Source organism: Mauremys reevesii, linkage group 4, assembly GCF_016161935.1.
Source record: "Mauremys reevesii isolate NIE-2019 linkage group 4, ASM1616193v1, whole genome shotgun sequence".
NCBI classification, from domain to species: Eukaryota; Metazoa; Chordata; order Testudines; family Geoemydidae; genus Mauremys; species Mauremys reevesii.
Window position 1 is genome coordinate 116,297,990 of NC_052626.1, and position 18,050 is coordinate 116,316,039.

Sequence of the window (18,050 nt, forward strand, 5' to 3'; positions counted from 1 at the left end):
AATGCTGGCTCCCAGAGTCAAGGATTGGAATGACTTAACAGCATCATACAAATAGTTAATTACTAAGTAAAGCAGTGTCACCTTCACTTCCCTGAAACTAATGACATGGATAAGGTTTTACAGGATCAGGCTCTAGTAGCATTCTCACACCAAAACACATCAATGAATAATCTTGATGATTTACAGTTTTTTGCCTAGAAAACAATATATCCTTCCTACAAAATACTTAATGCCTCCCTTACCTTCAGAAACATGAAAAACATGGTTATGATTTATTCAGATAATTGTGACTGTAATTTCTACTTGTCCTCTGCTCAACCCCCGCTCACCTTGTATCAGTTTATTATGCCCGCTTGTAGTGCCTGGTATTCACCTAGGCTGGGTGTGTGAGATGCTGTGCAGAGGGTGGGTCTCTCTCACACTATTAGCGTTAGGCTGGATTAGTCTCTGTGAAGGTACTCCACAGCTGCTCCGTGCCCTAGGTGAGGAGGAGTCTTCCACCTTGTGCATCAGCCCAGCACTTGCCTACTTACTGGGCGGGGGCAGAGAAGAGGGTTTGCCACACAGTTAGTTTAGTGGTTTCATGTCAAATGGAGTTTGATTCTTAAAGTGTTTACTATGATTTGCAGCTCAGAGATACATTTTAAATGGAATACAGAGTAATACCAGACAATGGGTAGAAATGCATTGCTGCCAAACTCCTGGCATAGCAGCAGTAACAAAAGAGCTAAAGAAAGGAGTTTGCTTACACTATTGTTTTTAGTTTACAGTTTGGATCCTTCAGTCCTTGACACAATGAGTGTGCAGTTGAAGTTCTCATATCTTTAATCCCTGGGTTCCTAGAAGAGAGAACGGAAGTTGAAAACATCATTTCCTAAAGGCAGATTTCCCATCTCCTTTCCTGACGATGATGGGGTAGGTTTTATTCCACAGCAGACATTTATTATCCATTTTAAAAAGAAAACAAAGAGAAGCATCTGAAGACACCACAGTCCATTCTTCTGATGTCATGTTAGCTATTCATTCCTAAAAGCAGTGTAACCCACACTAACCCTGTGCAGCATTTGTCCCCCTCTAGTGGATGGGTTATGTAAAAGAGGATTATGGGTGAGCTGCTGCTTTCAGTGAAAATCCTGCTTTGCCTTTTCAATTTGGTATAGGAGAAGAAATTTGTCTCAGAAGAATGGAAAAGAGAGTACTTAATCAAAATCCCTTAAAAATATGATCTGAGTGATTGTGACAACTGGTACAAGATTACACTGCTTTCAGGCCCAGGGAACGTTTTCTGTGCAATCATCCTAAATCAGAATTAACTAAAGTATTAATTTGAAGTAGATTAGTTAAACTGCATTAAATTCCCATGTAGACGTCATTATTCAGAATTAAAATGGCCTTTGAAAGTGAATTAAACTAAACCTAATTAAGGCCACTTTAATTCTGAATAACAACATCCTCACAGAGATTTAATATAGTTTAACAAATCTACTTCAAATGTATATGCTCAGTTAATTCAGATTAACTTTCCTGCATGTCCCCATGTAGACAAGCCTTTAAAGGCCACAGATAGCAGAGAACAAGCTGTTTTTTGGCCACATAGAACTTTTGTAAACAGCAGAACAAAGTAATGAATGGCTGTTGCCAGCAGTCTTGAATTTTGTGGGTTTCCGAAAGGTATTTGACGGTGTAGATAGGAAATCATAGTGCCAGAGAAAATCATTCAAATTACTATAAAGTTGTATCAGAAAGCTCAGTGTACCATAAGGATAAACCAAGAGTTAGTTAATGTTAATGCTGGTATCAGGCAAGGTTGTATCTTGTCCCTCACAATGTTTGGATTTGCTACTGACTTCGACAGACTGTCAGTATGGAGATGTGCATTGTGTGGATAGATGGGGAGGTTGGAGATGTAGACTTTGCAGATGACATTTGTCTTATAAATAAATGAGCTAAAGATAGGCAGCAAATGACAGATGATCTTGCAAATACTGCCAAGGAAGTAGATCTTACTATTAATCAATTAAAGACAGAAATTATCAAAATTAATTTATGTAGCAAAACTTTTATCTATTTGAGACATGAAGTCTTGAAAATACTGGTGATTGCATTTGATATAAAGCGCAGAATAGGTGAAGCGAGTGCTGTATTTCAAAAACTAAGTTCAATATGGAAGTCAAATATGATTAGCAAAATCATCAAAACTTAGGATCTATATGGAGCAGAGTTCTGGAAAAAATAAGTCAATTTAATGCAAATTGACAAGAGTTCATTGGTGGCGTCTCCATAGACAGGTAGTATTGGATGCGACCCACAATGGTAAATAGGTTTGAGAACCACTGGCATAGACTATTCAAAGTAGAATGGGTGGACATTTAGTTGGTGTTGGTCCTGCTTTGAGCAGAGGGTTGAACCAGATGACCTCCTGAGGTCTCTTCCAACCGTAATATTCTATGATTCTCTGACAGAATAAGTAGTGAAGAGGTGTTAGAATGAGCACAACTATCTACTACAATAAAAGTGGTATGGAAGAAGAGATGGACATGCTTCGGACATCTTTTTAAAATGTTCAGAAGAGGTTACCCAAACAGGCCTCTTTGTTTACTCCAGGGCAAGAGACAGAGAGACGGACCTAAAGGCACAGTCTGTAGCTCCATAAAGGCTGAAGTGGCATTATTACAGCTGAATATATAAGACCTGGAAAACAAGCCCAGCACAGGGATAACTGGCACTGTTTGATATCTGCCTTCTGCTCAGTTAGCGTGAAAAGAATGACGAAGATGCTGCTGATGCCTTCAGTCTAATGGGCCTGATCCTTTAATTGGAGTCAAGGGGGCTAATCTCTAGGGGCATAGAGATTTTCAAATCCCCTTCCACATACACACAGCTGTTACCAATAGCATTACTACCCAGAAGAGAAGAAATTAAGGATACTGCCCAGCAGAGCCTACACACAGATCAATATCTCTCCTCTCCAGGTGGGCGAATGCAGTGGCCCTGCCTCCATCAGCAGCCAGGTGGAGCTATATTGTAGATGTTGACTAATGGCTGGGGAACACCTGTGACATGGCCTGTTACTGGGCAGTGCAGGAAACAGCATGGCTTGGATGCTGTATGAACAGGAGTTTATTGAGTAGGAACAGGGAGGTTACATTTCTCCTCTATACAGCACTGTGAAGCTGGTGAAGCTAAAATGTTTGCTCCAGTTCTGGTGTCCAGCTTCAGAAGGGATGCTGAAAAATTGGAAAGGGTTCAGAGAAGAATGCAACCATTATTTGAGGACTGGAAAACCTGTGTTACAATGAAAATGTTAAAGGGGCTCTGTCACACTTATCAAAGAGAAGGCTGAGAGGTGATTTGAGTATGATCTATAGGCACCAACCTGGGTTGAAGATAGGTGATAACAGAAGGGTTTAACCTAGCAGACAAAGGCAGCACAAGGCAGCACAAGATCAATGGGTGCAAGTTGAAGCTTGATACATTCAAACTGGAACTAAGGTCACATTCTTCATTCATTAGCTATTGGAATAACCTTCCCAGGGACATAGGGGATCCTCCATCACTTGAAATCTTTAAATTAAGTTTGTGTATCTTTCTAGAAGCTATGCTCAAGCTCACTGTGCGAAAATCTATGGCCTGCATTATGTAGGAGGTCAAATGGGATGATCACAATGGTCCTTTCTGGCCACAAAATCTATTAATCTGAACCAGTTATTAGCGGGGTGGGGATGGAGAAGGGAGTTGCTGTTGTGATGTTAGTGAATGAGGCCACTGTTCTATTTTATTTTATTTAATTCTCATTGTTCTGTGTGAGGCTTCCTGTCTCTCCGGGTCGACGCGGAGAGTTCGACTTCTCCGAGTTCGAACTATCGCGTCTAATCAAGACACGATAGTTTGAACTCCCCACGCGCTCCGGTCGACTCCAGAACTCCACCACCACGAACGGCAGTGGCGGAGTCGACCCTGGAGCCGTGGACTTCGATCCCGCGGCGTCTGGATGGGTGAGTAGTTTGAACTAGGGTACTTCGAGTTCAGCTATGCTATTTGTGTAGATGAACTTGCGTACCTTAGTTCAACCCCCCCCCTTAGTGTAGACCAGGCCTAAGTCACTGTAGCTGAATTTTGAAATGATAAATGTCACTAAATTGTTAAACAATGTAGCACTAGAAACTCAGACTTCAGGTCGTGCAACCTGAGTTTCAGTTCTGGGATGTGTGCACTTAGAATAGCTGTATTGCTTAACTGAACAAACATCTGATTATGCCATTGTGTGGCAAGTGGTCCCTTGCTGGGCTGAGATACACCAAATTTGTCCAAGAGCCTATTGCGTTCAGGATCAAGCAATGCATTTCTGGTTACTTCTCCCTTAGGACAGAGAGATCAGAGCTGTCAAATAGACTTTTAAATTCAACAAAGCAAACTAGCAATGGTCTTTGAAATCTCTCTTCAAAAGGAAGCTGATTTTCTGAAATTGAGATAATATTTAGCTATGCAACCACTCCAAGCCCATAGCAGCTTGCTTCCTCATCCTTCTATCTCATACAAGCTAGTTTCCCAGGAAGATCATTTGTTCCAGCTGTTTCTGGATCTTTCTGGTTAACCCTCACTTCTCTACTCCTGCCTTCCCTGAAATCATGAGGTTTTCTGACCCAGCTACCTCGACCCTACCAGGTCTGGAGGGACAGTGTAACCTCATTTTACTGGGAAAGACGAGGACAAATCTGCAAATATCTTATAAAGCTCTGAAAAAAAGACAGTATAATGGTGACATCACAAGATGCCACTCTAAGGATTTATGGATTTCTATTAAATAAACTTGATACTTACAGAGGAAATAACCATTTCTGTAGCTTTGCTATCCATCCTTCTTCTCGTTCTCCAATCCCAAGCATACATTTACATAGGTAAAGTGACTGATTACTACAACAGTTCTTTACACAGAATGAAAGAGCAATTTCATCTGCTGTTGTAAGCCTGATGCGTTCCAGTCTAATTTCTTGGAAATTAGCCATGGCGCGTTTCACAAACTCTTCTTCCCGACTTTCATACAAACAGTGAAACAACTCAAGCTGGTCATGCAGTTCCTCAGAGTCCTTATAGGGCAGAGAGGAGATTTTTTTAGCTTCTGCTTCAAACCACTTCAATAATTCCAGCTTTACTGCAGATGATGTTTTACAGTGTAACTTTTTCTCCATATCATTTAGTCTCCCTTTATTTAAGAGACCAAACAAGAAACGTACTGTTAACATCAAATAGTTATTTTTAGATGGTCCATACATTTTTAACAAGTGGTTTAAATCTTTCTTAGAAATCGATGATTTTTTCTTTGTTTCTTCATCTTTCTCTAGCACATAGAACAAAGCTGCAAAAAACTCTTGGAAACTCAAGTGAATGAAACTGTAGACACCTTCACATTCTGTGTCTTTTTGAAAAATATTTTTACCCAGAAAAAGAGTCTGAATGTTAGACAAGGATAAATTGTGCTTCTTCAGGTCATCTTCTTCAAACAGGATTTTCCGTTCTAAAATTCCATCCGCAGCCAATAAGCAAAGCTTCCACAGGGTAGTTTTAGATGGTTGCATATGTATTGAGTCAGTGAAATGATCAGTTAGCACAGTGGACAGAAAGAGCAAATATACTGAGGTGGTTGTTTTTGAAGTTTGTGCAAGATCTTCCTTTTTTTCCATCTTTTGCTTCATAACCGTGCAGACGATCCAACACACAATGGGGACAAAGCACATGGTGAAGAGCATTTCATTTTCTTTGACAAAATTAAAAGCTTGTGTTGCTTTCTTTTCATCACCAAAGAATTTATGAAAATATTCTTTCCTCTCTTCTCCAGAAAATCCCATTATCTCTGCATAACATGGAAATTTCAAATTCTGCTTTAATTTCTCCAGAGCAGTTGGTCTTGTAGTGATCAGTAAGAAGGATTTTTGTAGAAGTTTCTTTCTCAATAAGCCGCACAGTACAGTTTTCATTGGCTTCTTCTCAAATGGGTCAGTACACAGACTAACTTCATCAATATCTAGAAAGGAATTCAATTCATCAAAACCATCTATTATGAACAGGAGTTTTTCTGGCTTCTCAAAGATTTCTTTAATTGGTCCTTTTCCATTAGGACAATTGTCTAAAACCAAATCAGCAGCACTTTTCTGTGCAGTAACAAGATTTATTTTTCTGCAATTTATATAGAAAACATAATCAAACTTTTTCTGATAGAGTTTTCCAGCTGCCCAGTCCAACATAATCTTTTTTGCTGTCGTTGTTTTCCCAATTCCAGCTGTTCCCTGCAGCACAACAGTTCTTGTGATTTGTTGATTTCTACCAGGATCAAATAAAGCACTAATCTTAGTGAGATTAGTTTGTTGAGCCATCAACTGTGCATGTCTCTTTCGTTTGGTGATTATTTCATGTTCTTTCTCCTCCCGTCCCTGATGTTCCTTTACAATAAGCAGTTTTGTGTATCTTTTGTCTACACTCACACATTCACCCAGGCGAGAATTCCTATCTTCTATTATTTGGTATTCTCCTTGTATATGTTCTCTATACTTCTTCCGGTAATCTAATTCAATGACAATGGCATGAAGCATTAGACATACTGAGTACAGGTATTCAAACAAAGGTCATGTGAATTGCCACTCATTGGTTATATCCTCAAGTTGGACAGATCAAAATATTGGTGGCATTCTACTCTCTCCGTTCTCCCCCTCTTTCGGCCAGCATTCCCACCATCATGTGACTTGTACAATTCTAGCAAAATGTCATGTAAAAATAGTCTCTTGTGTTTTATAGTTTAATTATTTTGTCCTTGATCATCTCTCACCTTGATTCTGATTTAGCAAAGCCCTTATGCGCAAACTGAAGTTCCATTACAATAAATGAAATCTGAGCATGTGCTTAAAGTTAAGAATTTGCTCAACTGCTTTTCTGAATAAGGATAATTTGACTCATTCCTTTTCTCTTTCTTCTGATTTTTTCTTCTAATTTCTGTCTTATTTCTTTATTTCCCCCCTTTCCCCGCTGCCCCAGGTACTGTGAGTCTTCTTTTTTCTCATTTTTAATTACTTCTCTTCTTGCTCCCTGGTTGTATTTTCTCTCCTCTCCTGTTGCTAGCTCTTTTAATCCCTTTCTGTTTTTCTCACCTCAAGATGCTCGTCTCTGCTTCACCCTCCATCCCCATTCCCTGCTACTGCCACTCCAACAACTGGAGGATAGGACTGGACACCGATGATGAGTCTGGGCCCATCTCTAGTCCTGTGCAGTGCAGTGTGGGAGGTGGAGTGCCAGTGTTTCAGTGGACAGCTGACTTGCTTATGAAGACACTGTCTACACTATGTTAGATGTGTTAGAAAGACAGACTTTAAAATGTTTCGAACCATGGGCACCACTACACCAGTCTACAGGCTGTGTGCATAGGGCCAAACCATAGGAGCAAATTTTAAAAACAACAAAAAACATGTTCTAGCCTGAGTACGAGCACACAGACCAACCAAGATGCATTACATGATTTAGCAATATTCATGTGTGAACCATTTCTACAAATGGTCATCAGACATAATTCCTAATACAGTGTAAATTGACCCAATACGTGCACAGTAAATGACTTCTTCATAGGAAGCAGCCCTGCCTGTGTCAGTGTGGGATTTGTGACTTTATAATAGTTTGGCCATAACAGTTTCATGTGTTTGTTCTTTCTTCATAGGTCAATAGTACAGTCCTTTAATTATATTTACTGTTGTTCTCTGAGTTCCCTTCATTTGAGATGCATCTTTTTGGCATAATTGGACTAAGAAGTGGATGTGGTATTCTAAATGCAGTCTTACCACAGCCTTTCAGAGAGGGATGATCATCTCCCTGCTCCTTGGTATGACGTATCTCTGCACATGGTCCCAGGTCCCAGTGTCTGTTGTTCCCTCTTGTTTCTTCAACTTTTGCTTTTTTCTCCTTTTCCTTTGAAAAAACTAACAAGAGAGATTCTAATCTTAATTATTAATTCTAATAATACCATAGCGTTTAAGGCCCAGAAGAGACTAGACTATTATGTGCCAGAGGCAGAGAATAGGAGAGATTGAGGTGCACCAGTGTCTGAAGCCCATGCAATGGCAGGGAATTGATTAAGTGAGATACACCCAGATAATCCTGGCAAGTTAACCACACCCACACACTGCACAGGGAGCTGGAAAAAACCCGCAAAATCACGGCCAATCTGACCTGCTGGTTTACATGCACAAGTTATAAAATCCTACCCAGGGTTTTATTATGCAATTGCCACCTCTTCCAAAACTATAGTGTCACTAATACTATTTCTATAATAGGGCTAGATTGTACCTGGTGTTTATGCAGATGTGGAGGGAGAAGGCATGGTCCTAATTCCCTCACAAAACCCAGGGATAATTGTAGTACTTACTCTCAGGGGAGCAGAGGGACTGCATCCATGGGAGAACCAGCACCCCAAAAGGTCAATGAAAAGCAGAGAGGAGGTAGAGCCCTGACCCTGTTCTACTCCACATCTGACTGCTGAGCAGGAGCAGCACACATGGGAGTATATTAGAGCTGGTTAGAAATGTTTTTCCCCACTATAGAAAATTTTAAGTTTTTGGCCAAAACAAAATAAAACACAAAAACAACAAACAAACAAACAAACAAACAAAATCTTTATTTTCAGCCAAAACATTTTGACTTTCGAGGGTTTTTTAAGTAAAAAATGTTGCTGTGATGCCATATTGGAATTGTAGTTTGGCTGCCTTATGCTCCCCTTCTCCTTTATGGGTCAAGCTTCCCAGTTTGACTACATCTTCCATGATGCACCACAGTTTTCTCGCTTGCTGATCCACCATGTTGCATTGTGGGAGATGTAGTCAAGAGAGGGAGCCTGGCCCAAACAAAAGAAAGGGGTCATGAGGTACCTGAGACTCCTACACTGCACTCCAGGAGCATTTCAGAATCAAAATGTTTCTGTTTTCATGAGAAAAGTTTTTGGTTTTTTTCCCCATGGAAAGCCGACAATCCCCTTCTGCGCCCCTCCTCCCCGCCCCCCCCCCCCGAAAAAAAATTGTTTTGACAAAAACCCAATTTTCTGTTGACTATATGCTGTGCCTTGTTGGTCACACTTCCCATGCATGCCAGGGAGCTCATGGAGATTGTAGGTGCTGAAATAAGGGACTGAATGTCTCTTTGATCTTTACAGGCCACAAGCAAGGCTTACAAAAGTTTCCTGAGCCTGAAAGCATTTGCACTGGTCTTTCCAAAGCATTTCTCTGATCCAAGAATTCACAAAAAATTAGAACTTGAAATAGGGTGTCACCAAATTTATTTATTATGTTTTTTCAATATTTTTCTTGTGAAAATTATGTAAAATGCCAAAGTTTCTGAAATGTAAAAATAGTTAAGATTCGTCCCTTAGCTGTCTACACTAGGAGTTTATGTCGAATTTAGCAGCGTTAATTCGATTTAACCGTGCACCCGTCCACACCAGGAAGCTGATTAGTTCGACCTAGAGGGCTCTTTAGTTCGAATTCGGTACTCCACCCCGAGGGGTAGAGGCTAAATTCGACATGGCTATGTCGAGTTAGCCTATGTGTGGACGGAAATCAACCTTAGTAGCTCCGGGAGCTATCCCACAGTGCACCACTGTGTTGACGCTCTGGACAGCAGTCCGAGCTCAGATGTTCTGATCAGCCATACAGGAAAAGCCCCGGGAAAATTTGAATTCCTTTTCCTTTCTGGCCATTTTGAATCTCAGTTCCTGGTTGGACATCGGGGCGAGCTCAGCAGCACCGGCAGCGATGCAGAGCTCTCCAGCAGAGGGGTCCATGCAATCTCAGAGTAGAAAGAGGGCCCCAGCATGGACTGACCGGGAAGTCTTGGATCTGATCGCTGTGTGGGGCGATGAGTCTGTGCTTTCGGAGCTGCGCTCCAAAAAACGGAATGCAAAGACCTATGAGAAGGTCTCCAAAGCCATGGCACTCAGAGGATACAGCCGGGATGCAACGCAGTGCCGCGTGAAAATCAAGGACCTGAGACAAGGCTACCAAAAAATCAAAGCGGCAAACGGATGCTCCGGAGCCCAGCCCCAGACATGCCGCTTCTACGAGGCACTGCATGCCATTCTCGGTGGGTCTGCCACCACTGCCCCACCAGTGACCGTGGACTCTGAGGATGGGATAGTGTCGACGGGCAGTTTCTCGGCGATGTTTGCGGATGGGGAAGATGAGGAAGGGTTTGTGGAGGATGAGGCAGGCGACAGCGCTTACAATACTGATTTCCCCGACAGCCAGGATCTCTTCATCACCCTCACGGAGATCCCCTACCAACCCTCACCGGCCGTTAACCCGGACTCTGAATCAGGGAAAGGATCAGTCGGTAAGTGCTATAAACATGTAAACATTTATTTTTTAAAAAACAGGAATAAAAACTATATGAAAAGAAGGTCAATACATATAGGGATCGAACAGAAATCCTCTTGGGACACTTCCACGAAGCTCTCGTAGAGGTACTCGAAAAGCCTCCGCAGGAGGTTCCTGGGGAGAGGTGCCTTATTGGGTGCTCCGTGGAAGCACACTCTTCCGCCCCAGGCCATCCTGAGGTACAGTGGGAGCATTGCCTCCACCAGCATGGCAGCATAGGGCCCTGGTCTGTGCAGGGATTCATGCAGCATGCGCTCTCTGTCTCTCCTAGTGACCCGCCTCAGGGTGATCTCGCTCGGCGACTGCTGCATCTAATTAGGGGAATTACTGTAATGTTACTATTGTGAATGCTTGACTTTTCCTTTGCATAACAATGACCGTCGTTTAACAGCCACTTAGTGGAGGCTGCAGAGGGAAAGCATACAGGCCTGGCTGCTACACGGATTCTGCTGTCCTGCCCCGCTTGTCCGATCTCCAGTGCAAGACCCCAGGCAATGAAAGCGAATGCCGAAAATTCGAACTTGTCCTGAGAGCACATGAGATAGGTGCCCTGTATGGTCTTGCTCACAGAAACTGAGTAGACTGTGTTCAGTGTTCGCAAACATGTATCTTTGCAAGGAAATCACTTCCTTTTTCCCATCACACAGCTGCGGCTCTTTCCTGAACTGCCCGGGCATCCCCCTCATAGAGGCTGGCGCAGATTAGGCGGCGAAAGAAAAAGACTCGGGACGAGATGTTCACTGAACTGATGGCCTGCTCCAGAGCCGAGGTGGCCCAGCAGAGCCAGTGGAGGGAGATCCTCTCTCAGCAGCAGCGCTCACACAGCGAACGGGAGGACAGGTGGCGGCAGGAAGACCAGCAGGCGACTCAAACGCTGCTTGGACTAATGAGGGAGCAAACAGACACGCTCTGGCGCCTTGTGGATGTTCTGCAGGACCGCAGGCAGGAGCAGAGAGCCCCCCTGAACTGTATCTGCAACCGCCCTCCCCCGTCACAAAGTTCTGTCCCCCCCTCACCCAAAATCACAAGAAGGAGAGGCGCTAGGGGCCGTGAAAACTGTCACTCCACCCCAGCAGAGCGCTCATATACCAAACAGCTCTCATTCCCTAAAGTATGAGAATTGCTTCCCTTCCTGACTCACCCGATCCAAAATCCCAGTTTCATCCCCCAACTGTGTAGTTGAGTATTAAAAATAGTTTGCTGTTCATTACTGTTTCCGTCGTGTTTCTTTGCAGAAGACTTTGTGTGAAGGGGAGAAAGGGGTTTGTTAATTGCATAGGACAGCCACCATTACCAGGGTACAGACATGGGGGCAGGATCAACAGCAGGTCACACACAGAGTGCAGTCACTAGGCACCCGGGTCACTCTGGGAGGTGTATGCTGCCCCAGGTCAGTCTGGGAGGTGTATGCTGCCCCAGGGTCCGAGCACCTGGCATCCACAAATGGCAAGGCAGGCTGCCCTTACCATGCCCTTCCACCCTAGCCACGAACCTCTCCAATGCCCTGAGCCCCAGCCAGAGCCATCATCCCCCTACACCTACTCACCCTTCCCACACACCCCTCACCCCTTCCTGCAAACCCACCTCTTCCTGCACACCCTCCTGTAACCGTCCTCCCCCCAGAGACTGCTGTAGGAGCAGGAGCCTGTCAGTCCTCGAGTGTAGAAGCGGTCTGTACATCACTGCACACCGTACCCACTACAGTCTGCGTCCCTGTTTGAACCCTTTGACGTGAATTCGTTAGTAAAGAAAACTTTGTTAATTAAAAATGTTCCAATAACTTTATTTTTAAACGTCTGTTGGAAGGGGGGAAACATGGTGAACGGGGTATGTAACCGCTGAAAAAAGTCAATAGTAACTGAAACAGGGGCAGGTTCAGCTTCTCTGTAAAGAGACTGGACAGTCATAGGTTACCCTGCTCTCTGAGGAACCTAGCTTTCAAAGCCTCCCGGATGCACAGCGCTTCCCGCTGGGCTCTTCTAATTGCACGGCTGTCTGGCTGAGCGTAATCAGCAGCCAGGCGATTTGCCTCAACCTCCCATCCCGCCATAAAGGTCTCCCCCTTGCTCTCACAGAGATTGTGGAGCACACAGCAAGCTGCAATAACAATGGGGATATTGGTTTCGCTGAGATCCGAGCGAGTCAGTAAGCTCCTCCATCTCCCCTTGAGACGTCCGAAAGCACACTCCACCACCATTCTGCACTTGCTCAGCCAGTAGTTGAAGAGCTCCTTGTCACTGTCCAGGGCGCCTGTATAGGGCTTCATGAGCCAGGGCATTAGCGGTAGGCTGGGTCCCCGAGGATCACTGTAGGCATCTCCACATCCCCAACAGTTATTTTGTGGTCCGAGAAGAAACTACCTTCCTGCAGGCGTCTAAACAGACAAGACTTCCTGAAAACACGCGCGTCATGAACCTTGCCCGGCCACCCGACGTAGATGTAGGTAAAACGTCCCCTATGGTCCACCAGTGCTTGCAGCACCATTGAAAAGTAGCCCTTTCGGTTAATATACTGGCTGGCCTGGTGGGCCGGTCCCAGGATAGGGATGTGAGTGCCATCTATAGGCCCACCGCAGTTTGGGAATCCCATCGCGGCGAAGCCATCTATGACAAGCTGGACGTTTTCCAGGGTCACTACCTTTGAGAGCAGTAGGTCAACGATTGCGTGGGCTACTTGCATCACAGCAACCCCGACGGTAGATTTGCCCACGCCAAAGTGGTTCGCTACTGACCGGTAGCTGTCTGGCGTTGCAAGTTTCCAGATGGCTATGGCCACTCGCTTCTGCACACTCAGGGCTGCTCGCATCCGGGTGTCCTGGCGCTTCAGGGCAGGGGCCAGCAAGTCACACAGTTCAAGGAAAGTGCCCTTACGCATCCTGAAGTTTCGCAGCCACTGTGATTCATCCCAGACCTGCAGCACTATGCGGTCCCACCAGTCCGTGCTTGTTTCCCGGGCCCAGAATCGCCGTCCCACAGCATGAACGTGACCCATTGCCACCATGATCTCCGCGGCGCGGGATCCCGTGCTTTGTGAGAGGTCTGTGCCACTCTCACACTTCATGTCCTCACCGCGCTGCCGGAGCCTCCTCGCCCGATTTCTCAGCAGCTGACTGTGGAAGAGGTGGACGATAAGGTGCGAGGAGTTGACAACAGCCATAAGTGCAGCAATGATCGCAGCGGGCTCCATGCTCGCAGTGCTGTGGCTTCTGCGCTGTCACTGACCAGAAAAGTGCGCTAACAGATTTCCCGCCGGCGCTTTCAGGGAGGGAGGGCGGGAGTGACGGTTGAATGACGACAGTTACCCAAAACCACCCTCGACACATTTTTCCCCCAGCAGGCATTGGGGGCTCTACCCAGCATTCCAATGGGAAGCGGGGACTGCGGGAACTGTGGGATAGCTGCCCAGAATGCACCGCTTCCAATGTCGACGCTTGCCCCGTTAGTGTGGACTCACAAAGTCGAATTAGTGTCCTTAGTGTGGATACACAAATTCGACTTCATAAGGTCGAATCCACAAATTCGACCTAAGTTAATTCGAACTACTCTTGTAGTGTAGACATACCCTAAGATCCAATCTGAAAGGGAACAGGAATGCCAGGCCATTTATCACAGCTTTCTTCTGACATCGCCTGCCTGTACAGTATCCATATAGCAACTTGTGTGTTCCCTCTCATGTTGGAACATCCAATTTCACATGCTCACTAGGAAAATCCTGCATCCCTGCTTTGAATCACTCTGGCTCCCACTAGCTTTCCCTTGTGTCTTGGAACCTACTTGATATTATTAACCGCCTACAGCTGTTCCCATTTCTGCTGTATCTTTTTAGGGGTTTGGTGGGAGGGGGAATATTGAATAAGTGTTTCCCAGGAGTCGCAGCAGCTTTAGACTGTTTACCCAATTTTGTTTCCTCCATGACTTTAGCAGCAAAATGTCGCAGGTTGATCTGATTGATGATTTCGGGGGTTACATCCATCACATCTTCCCCACAGTAGTCTAACAAGCGAGGCACAACATCTAAAACATTGGCTTTCTCTAGCTCACCATGGGGGATGTTGTTTTCCATCATCATCAGATTTTGAGATTTAAAAGATTGAAATAGAAACTATCTGAGAGATTGCCAAGTCGCTGCACAAGGACGTGCCTGCCTGACGGAGCTCACTGTCTACACCAAGTAACTGCCCCCTGCATTGTGCTCTGGAGGCTACTAAACTCTCCCCCTGGGGAAATGTCCAGGTCAGTGAATTCCAAAGGCCTCTAGGGAGAGCCCCACTGCCAGCCCCAGAGCTTCCATCCCAGGGACCCCGGGAAGAACCAGCCCAGCTGAGCTCCACTGGCACCGTGGGTGAGAGGAACAGGAATGACTGTAACAGGGTCATTCATTGCACTGAATTTGTTTTGTTTTGTTTATTTGTAATGAAAAATAGCCTTGAAGATAAAGTTCCTGCCTGGAACCCCAGAAAAGTCTCATGGAGCCAGTCAGCTGTTTGGTGATAATTAAGGCTAAGATTTTTTCATGGTTATTTTCTCATGGTTATTTTTAGTAAAAGTCATGGAAAGTTCATGGGCAATAAACAAAAATTAATGGAAGCCGTGACCGTGAACCTCCATGGTTTCCCAGATGTGGTGGCTGGGAGCTGTGAGGGTTCCCCTCCCTGGCCTGTGGCAGCTGGAAGAGAAAGAGAAAATGGGATACTCCCAGCTGCTTACCTGAAGCATCCTCCTCCCACTTTCCCCCATGCATCACTTGTTGCTGGAACCCCGAGGAGGACCCCCTCAGGAGTCTGTCACCTGTCACTGGAACCTGGCAGAGGGCCCCTGTCACTGCTGTCACCTGTCCCTGGAACCCTGCCAGGACCCCGCTGGCTGCCAGGTCCAGAGTCCCGCCACCCCTGGAGCTGAAGCAGAGAATGTCACTGAGGTCTCTGGAAGCCATGAATTCTGTGACTTCCATTACCTCCGGGACATAAACGTAGCCTTGGTGATAATATACTGGGACAGATTCTCTGCTGTGATTAGTTTCCAATTACAGAGCCTCAGTTCTATGTCCCAGCTGCAGCACAGGTTACAGCAGACTGGGGGCTGTTCTAACTTGCACCAGCTACCAAGGTCCCCAAGGAACAGTCCCCCAGCTGGAGATGCACTGCAATTACTCCTCCTCCCCACCTCACTCTGGCTGCGACACTCCCTCTGCATCGCTATGTTGGCTCTACACCCACTGAGGACTCCCCAGTACTGGGGATTTACTCAGATGGAGAATTACAGGCTGTCCACGCTCCCCTTGTGCCAGCTGAGTCATGAAAAGGGAGTGGAGCAGGTGAGAGAATCTGGTCTGCTGTAGGCATCTCTGCTTTGAGTCCCCCTGGCTTCCTGCTGGGATTTAGAATTTGTTATTCCTGTCATCAGCCTGTTTCTCCTTCTGCTCCGGTTGCTGCTGCCCTAGGCAAGACTCCCAGTTTTACAGTAATTTTAGATTTCTTACCTTTCTCTCTGTCTTCTCTGAGGTTAGCAGCAGCTTCTCTGACATGTATCTGAGTGAAAATTTCTATGGTCACATCTACTGCAGCATCTCCACCATACAATGCCATCAATATGTTCTTAGTATCTATCCTGTCAGCATTCTCCAGCCGACCTAGGGGGATGGTACCTTTTCCCTTAAAGCCAGAATGTGATAGTTTGTCTTTAAATCTTTTGAAGTCTTCCTGAGGAAGGCTGTCAAGGGCATGCATGAGCAGGTCACTGATTCTGCTTCGGTTTTCCATCACCAGGTATCAGAAAGCAAAACTACTTCTGAAGATTAAAATGATCCCATTCCAATGCAAAATGCAGAGAATGATGAACTTACCATTAGCCAGAAAGCTACAAGTTAGATCTGTTGGAGTTCTTTGATTTGTTTCTCTCAGTTTTCTCAGTGCTCAAACACAGATGCACAAAAAAAAAAATCTAGGAAGAGGAACAGAAAAACTTTGAGCAGATGGTTATTTCCTCAATAAAGAAACTGAATCATCTCCAATTAAAGCTGATCTTCAATGCTTTCTTGATTTTTATATCAGCCCTCCTATGACAACATGTTGCCCAGTCACTACTCGAGGACGTCAGTCAGTGACTTCCCTCCGCTCACTGTGGGATATTAGGAAGAATCTCAAATGGAAACTAGAGAATTTAAACTGAGATGGTTATAATTTATTATTTATTAAGGCTATGAAATGATTAAAAAATTAAATGTGATTAATCGCTAGATTAAAAAATAGTCATGATTAATCACTGTTTTAATCTCACTGTTAAACAGTAGAATGCCATTTATATAAATATTTTGGATGTTTTTCTACATTCTCAAATATATTGATTTCAATTACAACACAGAATACAAAGTGTACAGCACTCACTTTATATTATTTTTATTACAAATATTTGCACTGTAAAAAAAATAAAAGAATTAGTATTTTTCAATTCACCTCATTCAAGCTCTGTAGTCCAGTCTCTTTATTGTTAAAGTACAACTTACAAATGTTGTACAAATGTTACAAATGTAGATTTTTTTTACATACCTACGCTCAAAAATAAAACAATGTCAAACTTTAGAGCCTACAAGTATTCTCTGTCCTATATCCTGGGCATCAGTGAGAGCAGACTGACTGGTTTTGATGAGAAGCACTTCCAGCAAGAGAAGAAACATCTAATCTATTCAGATCACAGTAACAATGTACTCAGAGGGAGTAGCACTAATTATGACAGATTCTGTGGAAAAAGCACTCACAACTGGGAACCTGTCAACCAATGTATCATACATGTCAGATTCCAAACCAAATTCCCAAAGATGTCTATCATACAGTGCAATGCTCTGACAGAGGAACCTAGTGACAAAAATAAAGATAAGTTCTACAACTGCCTCCCAAGTTTTTCTTCCAAATCAGGAAGACTAGGTGGATGAGACATTTCTACAATAAATAAAGAAGTATCCAAAACAAAAGGCCTGATAGAATTGGGGGACTTAATTACCCAGATATCTGTTGGAAAAATAATATGGTAAAACACAAAATTTCCAGTAATTTCTTGGAATGTATTGGGGACAAGTTTTTGTTTCAGAGAGTGGAGAAAGTAACCGTTGTGTGTGTGCGTGTGTGTGTGTGTGTAGCCATTTGAGACTTGGTTTTGACCAACAGGGCGGAATTGGTAGCGAATCTACAGGTGGAAGGCAGTTTTGGTGAAATGATAGATTTCATGTTTATAAGAAAAGGAAAGAGAAACAGCAGCAGAATAAAGAGAATAGACTTCAAAAAAGCAGACTTTAAGCAACTCAGAGAACTGGTAGTTATGGTCTTATGGGGAGACAGACTAAGGGAAAATATTTTCCAGGAGAGTTGTCAGTTTCTGAAAGACACATTATTTAAGGCACAACTGCATATTATCCTATTGTAAAGAAAGATAGATAGAATAGTAGAGACCAATATGGCTCCATCAGGCGCTCATTAATGACCTGAAAATCAAAAAAGAATCCTACAAAAAGTGGAAAGATGGACAAATTGATAAGGAGGAGTACAGAAGACTAGCATAGGCATGTAGGGACAAAATCTAAGGCTAAAGCATAAAATGAGTGACACCTAGCAAGTGACATAGAAGAGAAGAAGTGATTATATAAATACATTAAGAT

The 18,050-nt window shown here is 44.1% G+C and overlaps 1 protein-coding gene across 1 annotated transcript in view; it reads right to left on the bottom strand.

The window, feature by feature from the left end:
• LOC120403845 (NACHT, LRR and PYD domains-containing protein 3-like) overlaps positions 1-16,161 on the bottom strand; it is a 33,491-nt gene extending 17,330 nt beyond the window's left edge. Inside the window, exons 1-4 of the mRNA XM_039535654.1 lie at positions 15,882-16,161; positions 7,821-7,958; positions 4,822-6,559; positions 750-839 (exon numbers count right to left, since the gene is read on the bottom strand). Of these exons, the coding sequence (XP_039391588.1) occupies positions 750-839; positions 4,822-6,559; positions 7,821-7,958; positions 15,882-16,161 (2,246 nt within the window). The remainder of the gene's footprint in view (positions 1-749; positions 840-4,821; positions 6,560-7,820; positions 7,959-15,881) is intronic.
• Positions 16,162-18,050: the final 1,889 nt, after the last annotated feature.